The sequence below is a fragment of the Nyctereutes procyonoides genome, unplaced genomic scaffold, assembly GCF_905146905.1.
Source record: "Nyctereutes procyonoides isolate TBG_1078 unplaced genomic scaffold, NYPRO_anot_genome, whole genome shotgun sequence".
NCBI lineage: Eukaryota > Metazoa > Chordata > Mammalia > Carnivora > Canidae > Nyctereutes > Nyctereutes procyonoides.
Window position 1 is genome coordinate 10,089,808 of NW_026575128.1, and position 13,179 is coordinate 10,102,986.

The following is a 13,179-nucleotide window of genomic DNA, read 5'->3' on the forward strand; positions in this document are numbered from 1 at the left end:
GAGAGCAATGTATATACCTATGATATAGAATAACATTTTAATAAACAAGTAAATGTATTAAGTTTGAGAAATTAATTCCACCTATTCTATCATAATATAACTATTAATTTATATGCATAGATCTCTCTCTCATTTGTAATGACAAGAACTGGGTTAGGATGCTTTGGTTGTAATAACAGAAACAAACCTCTTTCTACTTTATGCAAAAAAGGATAATTTATTACAAAATTACAAGGGTACCTTACCAAAGCCCAGAATAAGAGTTAAAAACAGGACACTAAAAAATGTCAAATCTTGCTAGCTTAAGCAAACAGGGGAATTTATTATTAGGATACAAGGGTGCCATACCAAGCAAAGGGCAGTCTTCATAAAGGACTGGAAGAAGGAAATGGAGGACTATTAGAAGGCCAAGAATCACATTCTCTCATCTCCGTTTTTTACTTTCCAAGTGATTTACTGCTCTCTTACTGCAGATTTATTATTTTTCCTTCACAAACTGCAAGGTGGGACATGGCACCCCATAGCTCCCCAGTTTTTTCCTCTATTCCAAAGACTAGTCAGATCAAAGCCAGAATCTCTTATCTCCAACCCCAAATTCCCAGGAATGTTTTAGCATTTTACCAAAATTAGAGATGACTTTTCTAGCATAGGTAGTAAGACATAAGATGGTGGGACACCAAGAGACAGAGAACAATTTACATATATTCTTTTCCTTACAGACCCTGAGCTGAAATAGCTTATTTAGACATAGGAGGTGGATATTAGAGAGATGTTCTCACAACTGATAACTAGCAGAAATGATGAGGTGCTTCAGAAGAGAGAGGTGTTCTAATCCTTTTTAATATTTCCCATGGAACAGAAATGATAGGCCTGGGCAATACTTCTTTCTTAATCGAGACAAGTTTCTTTTCATTTATTGTAATAGTTATGATTTATCTATTGGGAAGATATGTCCAGGTGTTGGTATGAGTGACTTAAGCACAAAAGTTATTATAATTAATCATTTTCCCCCGAAAGAGACTAATTACATGGGGGAGTATTTAGGAGAAAGGGGGGAAAAACACTAATTTCATGGTGTGTATCAGAAATCCTTTAGGGCCAAACATAGACATCCAACCAAGGGGCTCTCAGATTATCTTCATTAAAAGTTTTTAGAAAACTCATCAAACTCAGTAAATTTCCTTCATAACTCATTTGGAATTATTCCTAAAAAAATGATAAAAATATGTAAAAAAAAAAAAAGAAGGGGGGATCTCTCAGATTAGGGAGGAACTCTGATTCATCTAGCTTGAATCAACTGCTTAAGAACATAGCTGCCCACATGTCCATCATAGTGGAATAAGGATTGGGAAACCATTCTAAGAAGCATATATAGGAAAGGGCAAAGAAAATTATATTCTGGATTTTTCAGTGTTCCAGGCTCCCCTTAAAGAGCAAAATTATATTGTTCACCAAAATCATGATAAAATAAATTTGAAGGGTAGGAGATTTATGTACTTAAAAATCAGAAATGCTGATGGAAGTGTTCTGCTTGGCTCACCCAGATTGAAATAAAATTGAAAATGTCAAAAGTATAAGGAAATGCTATGAATGTTTTATTCCAAAATCTATTTGTGCTGAAGATTTCTTAAAGTATTTCTCTTGTATGTTGAAGTACATTCATGTTATATATTATGTCCTTTGATGAGATACAAGGAGTTAAGCTTAATGTTCATGATATCACTCTATTCTTCCTATAATTTTGTTTCTAGAAATAAGAATTGGTGAGGGAAGTAGGACCACTCAACGGTAAAGAACAAGAAAAGTAATAGTATGAGCATGTTAAGAAACTCAGAAGCTGGTAATTTAGTTTTAACTTTCCATGATTTCAGTGTAACAAAGTTTCAAAAGAAAAAAGTCATTCAATATTGTGTTGAAGGTTTTGTATTTCAACCTCTGTATGTCTTCGTGAAAATATTTCCTTAATGCTGTCATCTTTCTGATCATCATAAAGTGTCATATTCAGTTCATTTTCAGTACAGTCTTCTAATGAAATTGTTGACAGGTATGAAAATACTTTTTCCATTAGAGGTTCCCTGAGAAAAGGCATTGTACTTTTTGCTAGAGTATCATCAGAAAACCAGTCATCAGCTGCTTCTATACTTTGGCTGTAATAAGAATCAGATGGTAGTGTTGATAAACTTAAGGTAACACTGCTGGGATGTGTTGCCGAGCTAGTCTCTGAGGGGTCACAAATGACCTTTTTTGTTGCAAAGCAGAATTCATCTTTAGTGTGATCTTTAATCGCTGTAAAAGAAAAATAGATTTGCTATTAATATTACATATTCATAAGCCAAATCTTACTTATAAGGACAATGTTTCTTTTTAAAATTCAGACTTATTTTAGGGTTAAAATGGTTAGGAGGATGCAATAGTGAAAATTCTGAGTTGCTATCATCGTCTGTACAATGTTAAATATGCAATTGGGGATTAATAATTTCATAATAATCAAGAGTAGAAAAGGCTACTCTAAAATCAACCTGTTTTAATAGGAGAAGATTCTAAGCAGGCTAGAAAGCTCAGTTCTGGAATGTCCCTTAATATCAGAAAACATAGTTTCTTAAATATTTATAGATAAGTATTGCCTTATTTTTAAAAATAAATTTAAAAACACATGCCTCTGTAAGAAGGCAGATTACAGACTGGTCAATAGTAGGAAGGACCTATGGGTTGGCTTTACACCACTTAAAGTAACAACTAACATTGTTAGAGTGCCTTAAAATATGCAAAGCAGTTTGATATATTGCCATATCTCATTTACCCTCTCAATAACTTTTCAAGGTAGTTATTATTCACAAAGGAGAAGATCGAGATTTAGAGACTGATGACTCATCACAAATCAGATACACAATAGACTTCATCTAGACTTCTAGTACTCTAAGACTCATGCTTCTCCTATTACATTATTTATGCTTCACAGTTGGTATTTAAAAATGTTAAGTTTTAGAAAATATCACACTATATAGTATCTTAAGTATCTTTTATAATATGTTATATATATTGGCCTTTGATATTAATGTATAACAGAAATATTATGTAGGAGGGTAATGTTTTGAGGTACTAAGACATAATATGCAACATCTGGAGGATTATAAAATCCTTATGTCTTTTGACCCTCCAGGATTATTATATGGCATTGACGATGATACTTTTTTTTTCTTTTTAAGAGGAGGAGAGAGAGAGAAGGAGGGGAGAGGTAGAAGGAAAGAGAGAGAGAGAGAGAGAGAGAGAGAGAGAGAATCTTAAAGAGGCTACATGCCCAGTGTGGAGCCCTATGCCAGGCTCAGTCTCACAACTCTGAGATATGACCTGAGCTGAAATTAAGAATTGGACACTTAACCAACTGAACCACCTGGGTGCCCCTGACTATGATACTTTTGTGTATAAATAAGGAACAAAAATTTGTTTCACATTTTAATTTAAGATGAGACATTGCAAGTTTTTGTTGTTGTTGTTTTTAAGATTTTATTTATTTATTCATGAGAAATACAGAGAGTGAAGCAGAGACATAGACAGAGGGAGAGGCAGGCTCCCCCCAATGGGGAGCCCAATGCGGGACTCAATCCCAGGATCACGACCTGCACCAAAGGCAGATGCTCAACCACTGAGCTACCCAGGTGCCCCAAGTTTTTGTTTTTTAAGAAATATATGCCCACCCACATACTAACACATTAATGCTTCCCTTCAATTTCCATAATATTAAAAGAATATTTAGATAACATTTAGGTAGGCCTCTTCGTTCTTTAAGATACAAATTGCTCTAAGTTGATTATGATTTCTTCTAATAAATTGTTGAGAAAAATTACCTTTTATACGTGCTGTTTCCTTTTTTCTTTGCTCCTCCTACATAAAAAAAGTTATTTGTATTTAAAAACTGGTTTCTAGGTAATTTCTTTAATATATTTAACATATATTTATATAAGAATAATTTATTTTAACATCATAATAAATTTTTGATGGAATTTTTTCCATGATATGAGTTTATTTCACCAAAATATATTTACAGGAAAAAAAAGTGTTTAGGTATCATCTGGAAAGAATGTGAATTGGTTCAAGAAGGCAGTCTCAGGATAGGGAATGGAAGGGTGAAATAGAGTTCATCAGGATTATTTCTCTCCCTCCCAACTAACTCAGAGTCATTTGTTAGAACTAGAAAGGGCTAAAAAAGTAATTAGAATTCCTAGACTTACTCATTCCATTAACCACCAACAACAAAAAAGTGAATTCAGGCTGAAGACTTTTACTAAAATGCAACTATTCTTTTGAAGCAAATAAAACAGTTGCTCAAACAATACATTCCAGATGTGTTCTAGGAACTGTTATGGTGTAGTAGTTCTCAAACTCCAGGGCATCAGAATCACCTGGTGTGCTTATTAAAATGCTGATACTTGGACATAATATCAGACTCTACTATTTAACAGATTCTCTGGCAGGGGTTTGGGGGTATGCATTGTAACATACAAGCAGTTCTGATTCAGTCTTTCCTTAGACCACTAGATAAACAGTGGGCTACTGCATAGGGTGTTTGGGATGGAGTGTGTGTGGGGGAGAGATAATGACATTATCTTCTTGTGTTTTGGGGGAACAGTGTTAATACTCCATGCTGATCTGATTTGTCTTGTCCCCCAAAATGGTTTGTTTCGGATATACATATATATAGGGTGTGTGTGTGAGGGCATGTGTGTGTATATATGTCACGTGTATATATATATATATACACACACAAACACATATGTATATAGAATAACATATAAACACTTTTTTTCAGAATCAACTTTCTTAATTGTCACTTTAATCTTTTATAAATATAAATGCCAGTATAGGCTCCTGACTTACCTTACCTGGATCAATTCAATTTGTGACTCCTATATAAATTATATTAGAACGCTGCTCCTCAGACTTTAATGTGCCTGTGTCTTACCTGGGGAGTTTGTTCAAATGCAGGTCTCAAGTGGGGTCTGAGATTGTGCATCTCTAATAGATGTGACCAGGTAATGACAATCTCACTGGTCTGGGGATCACAGAATAAGGCCCTAGATGATTGAAATTCCACCCAAACTTAAGGGAATAGCAAAATGAACATTCTTACATATTGCTGCCCATTATTAGGAAGAGTTTTTCTTGAGGGAAATATAACAAATCTACTTCTAGAAATGTATTATTCCAAGTTAATAATTTTGGATTTGTGTAAATATTCAGTTGCCAGAAAGTCTTTTACAACATTGCTAAGCATTTTTAAAATCTACATTTTAAAATTCTAAATGCAAAGAAATACTTAAATGTATTGATACATAGATACTAATACAATAAATATTCTTCCAACTATTAAAAATAATGCTATAGTTTCAGAAGTAAGAGCTCGAAAAATGACAGGGACATATAAAAAAGAGAAACATCCTTGAAAGGAGTTCCCATTGGTTAAATTTGGAAAAATCTGAACATCAAAATAAGTATAACAATGGATTATCATCTGCTGAATAACATACAAACCCATTAAGTCTACACAAATTAATAAATAAAATAAAGAGAGCTTTTTTCTTATAGTAGAAAGCCAAATGACAAATATAGATGGAAGTAGTAGAATGGTTTTATTAAGCTGGTAAGTAGAGTTTGATGAAGAAAAGATATTTACATGGTTACAAAGTGTCATCACACAGATTATTTAATTGTTAGGGTAAAAATAGGAATAATACAATGGGTGAAGAACAGATATCATCCTGATTGTGTGATCAACTAAAATCATTAGAGGAAGCAGATGAACATTGTATGTCTTCAGAAGTGATAAAATGAATCTGATCACAAGGAAAGTCAAAATGAGTCTATGATTTATAAAATAACTGACTGTATTCTTCAAAAATGTCAATATCAGAAAAACAACAAAAGGAAATTTTAAAATATTTTGAACTGAATAATGATGAAAACCAAACATAAAAATTGGTGGGATGCAGCAAAAGCAGTACTTAGAGGAAAATTTAAACATTAAATGTTTATATTATAAAAGAGGAAACCTCTAAGAATAATAAAATTGCATATTCCTAGCAAGACTGATTTAGGAAAAGAGAGATATAATGAGGAATAAAACGAGTGCCATTATTAAAGATTCTACAGACATCAGAAGGATAAGTGGATACTATTAAAAACAGAAGACATTTCACGGTTGTTTTGTGACCAGAATAACTGTGATTTTAGAATCTAAAAAAGAGGGGCTCAGTCGGTTAAGCATCTGCCTTCAGCTCAAGCCATGATCCCAGGGTCCTGGGATTGAACCCAGCATCAGTCTCCCTGCTCAGCGGGGAGTCTGCTTCTCCCTCTGCCACTCCCCCTGATCATGTTCTTTCTTTCTTTCTCTCTCTCTCAAACAAATAAAATCTTTTTAAAAATCTAACAAAGCTATTACAAGATAAGAAAATTGTAGAATAATGTCCCTCATGATCATAGATGTAAAAGTGATTTAAAATATATCAGTAAATCAAATCCAATGAGGTTTATTCCAGGAATACAAGCTTGGTTTAACATTTGAAATACATTGTAATTCACATTAACAAAAGAGAAAATCCATGTAAACAATGTCAAAAGATGTGGAAAAACCATTTGGCAAAATTCAGCAAACTTCATGACTTAAAAAACAAAACAAAAAAATCTCTCATTAGACTAAGAATAGAAGGGAATTTCCTTGACCTGATAATATGCATCTACAAAAATTCCATAGCTAACCTTCTACTCACTGATGAAGAGTTGAATGTTTTCTCTCTGACATCAGGGATTCAAAAAGGCTAACTGTTCTCAACACTTCTAATTCATCATTATATTGGAGGTCTTATCCAGTATAACAAGATGAGAAAATAAAATAAAAGCATAAAGTTTGGACAATAAGTAAAATTGATGTTTTTCATAGATGATATGATTGTGTTGAAGAAAATCCTATGGAGTCCACACACACACACAAAAAGCTGCTAAAAGTAATAAGTAAATTTATTTATAAAGGTCACAGAACACAGGTCAACATAAATATCAATTTTAATAAAGATTGCAATTTGCTCCAAACTGATCTATAAACTAAATATAATTTCCATCACAATCTCAACAAGATTTTTTGTAGCTAGAGATTCATTTATCTTAAAATTGTATATGAATAGGCAAAAAAGAAAGAGAAGAAAGAAAGAAAGAAAGAAAGAAAGAAAGAAAGAAAGAAAACCCAAATATTGAAAAAGAAGAAAGAAATTAGAGGAACCATCCTGCTCAATTTTATGAGTTACCATGTAGCTTGAGTATGGTGCTGGTAGAAATAAGACAGAGGTCAACAGTACAGACAGAGAATCCAGAAATAGACCCACACGTATTTGCCTAACAGATTTTTGACAAAAGCTGCAAAATCAATTCAGTGTAAAAAGGATAGCCTTTCCAATAAATAGTGCTGGAACAATTAGACATCAGTAGCCAAAAAAATGAATGTTGACTTAAACCTCACACTTTATTTTAAAAATTAACTAAAAGTCGATCAAAGAAATATAAAATATAAAACTTACAGCAAAATAATATTGAGAAAGGACAAAGTTGGAGAACTTCCTGAAATTAAAACTTACTTCAAAGCTGCAATGATTAAGAAGATGTAGTACTGATATAAGGACAGATATATAGATCAATGAAATAGAACTGATATTCCAAAAATAAACGTTCACATTTATAGTCAATTGATTTTTGACAAGTGTTCCAATCATTGGGGAAAGAACAGTCTTTTCAACAAATGGTGTTGGGACAACCAGATATGTACATGCAAATGAATGAAGTTGGGCCCATACCTCACACCATATACAAAAACTAACTCAAAATAGATCGAACACTTAAATATAACTATTAAAACTTCTAGAAGAAAATACAGGCATAAATGTTTACCACCTTAGAGAAAGGTTTTAGACATGACACTGAAGCTTTTAATCTTGATGAAGTCCCAATAGTTCATTTTTGCTTTTGTTTCCCTTGCCTCCATGTCTAAGTAAGAAGTTGCTAGAGCCGATGTCAGAGAGGTTGCTGCCTGTGTTCTCCTCTAGGATTTTGATGGTTTTCTGTCTCACATTTACGTCTTTCATCCATTTGGAATGTATTTGTATGTGTGGTATAAGAAAGTGGTCCGGTTTCATTCTTTTGCTGTCCAGTTTTCCCAACACCATTTGATGAAGAGACTGTCTTTTTTTTCCATTGGATATTCTTTCCTACTTTGTCAAAGATTAGTTGACCATATTAGTTGTGTGTCCATTTCTGGGTTTTCTATTCTGTTCCATTGATCTATGTGTCTGTTTTTGTGCCTGTACCATATTATTTTGATTACTACAGCTTTGTAGAATATCTTGATATCTGGCATTGTGATACCTCCAGTTTTGTTCTTATCAAGATTGCTTTGGCTATTTGAGGTCTTTTAATTTTAGGCTTATTTATGAAATGTAAAAATTGATTTGTTCATAAAATAGAATACTGTAAAAAAAGTCTATAATAAACTATGAGTATATATATGTTTACATTAATCTCAGAAACAGTACATAACCTACATGAATCTCAGAAACAGTACAAAAAAGTAAGAGTATACTAGACATGTAGTCTAAAAATATGTAAAACTTAATAATACATTGTTCAAGGATCTACAGTATTTGTGGTAAAGCCATAAAGAAAAGCAAAGAAATGATTAACTGCAATTATAGGATAATGGGTCGAAGGGTGGGGATATTGACTCTAAGAGATAAATGAAGACTCAGGACACCTCAAAGGTAATGGTAATATTCTATTTCTTATTTTGGGTGGTGGGTATAAATAATTACATTTATTAGTCTTTAAGTTGTTTGTGGGTATTCTTTTGTTTGTATACTGTATTTCACAATAAATGCTTTTTTGGTAATTAAGCTTTAATTCTATATATTAAGCCATATCTTTTGTTACAATTTTCATTCTCCTGACTACCTCTAGGAGGTGACGAAGAGGCCAATACACAGGCAGAAACTGAGATGAGAAAAAGAGGGACGATATGAAAAAGAATCTTTTGGTACTTAAATTGATTGTGGATGAAGTCAGCACTACCTTATTCTTTTCCTACCATATTTTCATACTACGTTTTTTTCTTTTTTTCTGAATTAGGTTCCTATCAGTGACTATCAAGAGTCCTGAATAATATTTTATATTTAATTGTATATTATTTATCTCTCCCATTAGATTATAAATTTCATGGGACAGTGACTCTTATCTTTCCCGTTTACTACCAAATTTCCATTTGCCTAGAATAGTACCTAGCATATATGCCTTTATTAGGTATTTGTTGAATGAAAAATAAATAAACAGTACTACTATATGTGCACTTCTTCCATCATAGCACTCATGACATTTTTGTAATTGTCTGTTTGTCTGTATCTATCATTAGGTATGAAGACATCATTATACTGAAGTACCTAGCAAAATGCCTAGCATGTGATGGATACTCAGTAAATTCAATTAATATTAAATGCATGCATAGAAACATTTTTATCTGAATGAAATCTCAATTTCAAACAATCTTTTATTTCAAAGTCAGAGCTATTAATCTTTAGAATTGATTTGATCATTAAATCCACCTGCTTAAAACCCTTCAGTAGTCATAATGGTAAATTTGTAATGTGCTCACTATGTGAGCATAATTCTGAGTGTTTTTTTACATACTAATTAATTTACTTCCCATAAGGATTCTTTAGAGATGAAATCATCCTCATTTACAGATGAGGAAACAGACACACTGAAGTTAAGTGATTTGCCTAAGATTATACAGCTAGTAGTGGTAGAGCCAGGATTCTAACCTGCATTAACTGGCTTTACAGTCTATGCTCTTGACCATAATCCCATAATGCCTTCAGTGGATCTGTAAAGCCTATGGAGTAAAATCCCAAACCCCAGGCTATAAATGAGTTTTCTCATAACCTTATCTCCAGGATCATCCCCCACCACTTCCCTCTGTGAACTCTAGGCCCCAAACATTGTAACATTTTTACTGAACATGTTACTTTCATAGCTGCAAGCCTTTGAACACAGAATGGATGTCCTTCACTCTCTTTCCTCCTGGCAAACTTCTATTGGTTTCTCAAAATCTAGTTAAAAATTTCTCTATGAAGCTTTCCTCAATTTATGCTTCCTTGTCTGTATTTCTTCAATTTTGTGGCTCTTACCACATTATGTTGTAATTTTTAGTTTATGTTTTTCTTCTCTGCTAACTTTGGGCTCATCTAGGTCTGAACTCATATCTTTTTTGTTTATGTAGCCTCAGTGCCAAAACTAGTCATATTTAAGATACTTGAAAAATATTTGTTAAGCAAGTGAACGCTGAGTTCAACTTGAGTTCAATATTCAATATGTACAATGAAACTTTGATATCCTATCAATTTGTTGCTATTTACTAATGCTATCATAATAATAATGATACCATAAACCACTAATATTAGTTTTGTTTAGTTATATCACAGTTTTAAATTTCTGTTGGTATCTCCCTTATTTTACTTTGTCCATGTAACACTGTTTTGACACCACATAACAGGAAGTTAACTATGTGTCTGGCTTTCCCACTTTTATTATTCTAGCATATCTTATCATCCTTAATAGGGGGTTCCCAGAGTTTAGAATGCAATGAAGTCTTAATAAATCCTTGTTAAATTGTACTTAATTTCAATTAGTTGGTTTTGTTAAATTATTTGGTTATCTGAGTATCCTCTTACTTCCAAATCACTTTCCTAAAATAGGCCTGGTAATTTTGCTTTGCTTTTCTTACACCATTTATCTTCATTCCTATAGCAATCTCAATATGAGGAGTATAGGTTCTCAGGCTAGAGATATACAGAAGCAATTATAAAAGCAGACATTTTCAATTAGCTTTTCAGTTTCCTATAATATAAAACCTAACTAGCTTAGGTAATTTAATTTTAGCTCCATGTAACTATCTCTCAAATTTAAAAATAACAGTGGATACTCTGTCCTTCAAATTTAAAGATAACAATGTTAATGACATAGTATCATATAAATTATTTGAAAAGATTTCTATAAAGTATTATACACTACCTGTAATTGGAATCCTCCAGTGTGAAAATTTCGAGAAATAAAGACACATTGAGAATGAGCTTTAACATTTGCCTTTGATGATCTTTGCCTGCATCTCTCATCAGTTGCTTTAAATTTGGAATTTTGAAATATTTCTCTGAAAAATATATGGTAGAGAATATTATTAAACATGAGTTCCATTATAAACCACTTAAACTATTATTTCCAATAGTTATACACAAAGGTTCAAAATAAAAAAATATTACTATATTCTTATTTTTATAACACAAACCAACATATATATTCCCTTTTCATATGTTACTGATTCATTACACCTATTTTATTCATAGAATACAAATTTTTAAAAAATATTTTATTTCATGAGATACACACACACACACACACACACACAGAGGCAGAGACATAGGCAGAGGGAGAAGTAGGCTCCATGCAGGAAGCCTGATGTGGGACTTGATCCTAGGACCCCGGGATCACAATGTAAGCCAAAGGCAGATGCTCTCATGGAGGTTAAACACTATTAAGGAAGACAGATATTAATAAAACACTGACAAGAAAATGAAAAATTATGATTTTGGAAAACGTTGTCAAGGAAAGGTGCCTGGTGTACTGTGGGAATATGTAGCAAAGAGAATAAATCTGGTTAGAGAGGTTAGGGAAGGCTTTTCTGGGGAAAAAGATGCTTGAATTGAGCATCTGAAGTAATAATAAGTTATTAGGTAGAGTATTGTGAAGGAAGGGAGATGCAGAAGAAGGAATATTCCAGTCAGAAAAAATATCAGTATAAAGACCTAGGGGCCAGATTAGGATAGTGAAGCAGAAGCAGTGAAAGCAAGATAAAGTGGGAGATGAAATGGGCAGACCATGTAAGGCCTTAAAAGTCATATCATTTGTCTTTATCCTAAAAGCAATGGGAAGTCCTTTATAATATAATGAGGATGGGATGAAATGGTTGGGTGACTTGATTAGAAATGTGAAGAGATATAATGAGGACAATAGTTAAGGGTAGAGGGTCAGTTATACTGCAGTAATTTATATGAGGAATAATGATAAATAAGATGGGGGCACTGGTAACTGAAAGAAAAGGACAGATTTGAGTGATTTATGAGGTAAAATAAAAAGAACTTTGTGATGGTTCAAATTTGGGGGAAGTGTGAAAGAGAGAGGAAGGTATCTAGCATATCTTCAATCTTTAGAGAAAAACAACCCTTCTCCTCCAGCTACTTCTTCATTTATCAAGTCACCTTCACCAAAAAAACAAAACAACCCATCTTCTTTAAAGAGAGGTCTATACTTGATTCATTTCTCTTACATCCTTTTATTCAAATGTGAACTTTTGAGCCCATCATTCCACCAAAACTGTCAGAGATCAGCAATAACTTCCATTTGCCAAATTCAAAAATTATCTATCCTCATCTTTCTTTTTTTTTTTAATTTTTATTTATTTATGATAGTCACAGAGAGAGAGAGCAAGAGAGAGGCGCAGAGACATAGGCAGAGGGAGAAGCAGGCTCCATGCACCAGGAGCCCGATGTGGGATTTGATCCTGGGTCTCCAGGATCGCGCCCTGGGCCAAAGGCAGGCGCCAAACCGCTGCGCCACCCAGGGATCTCTATCCTCATCTTTCTCAATTTAAGCACTATCAACATCATCTTTTCCTCCTTCTTGAAACATTTTCTATTTTTTTCTTTTTTCTTTTAACTTTAAATTCCAGTAAACACACAGTGTTATCTTAGTTTCAGGTGCAAATATAGTGATACAACAATTCCATACATCACCCAGTACTTATCATGACAAGTGCACTCCTTAATCCCCATCACTGGGATGCCTGAGTGGCTTAGTGGTTGAGCGTCTGTCTTTGGCTCAGGGCATGAGTTCTGCATTGGGCTCTCTCCGGGGAGTCTGCTTCTCCCTCTGCCTGTGTCTCTGCCTCTCTCTCCATGTCTCTCAAGAATAAATAAATAAATCTTTAAAAAAATCCCCATCACCTATTTCACCCATCTCCCCCTCATCTTCTTTCTGATAATCATCAGTTTGTTCACTATAGTCTGCTTCTTGGTTTCTCTCTCTCTCTCTTTTTTT

At 33.4% G+C, this 13,179-nt stretch overlaps 1 protein-coding gene across 1 annotated transcript in view; it reads right to left on the bottom strand.

Moving 5' to 3' along the window:
- Nucleotides 1–1,574: 1,574 nt before the first annotated feature.
- CUNH1orf185 (chromosome unknown C1orf185 homolog) overlaps nt 1,575–13,179 on the bottom strand; it is a gene marked incomplete at its 5' end in the record, with an annotated part of 151,632 nt that continues 140,027 nt past the window's right edge. Inside the window, 3 exons of the mRNA XM_055341479.1 lie at nt 1,575–2,286; nt 3,846–3,882; nt 11,101–11,236. Of these exons, the coding sequence (XP_055197454.1) occupies nt 1,898–2,286; nt 3,846–3,882; nt 11,101–11,236 (562 nt within the window). The remainder of the gene's footprint in view (nt 2,287–3,845; nt 3,883–11,100; nt 11,237–13,179) is intronic.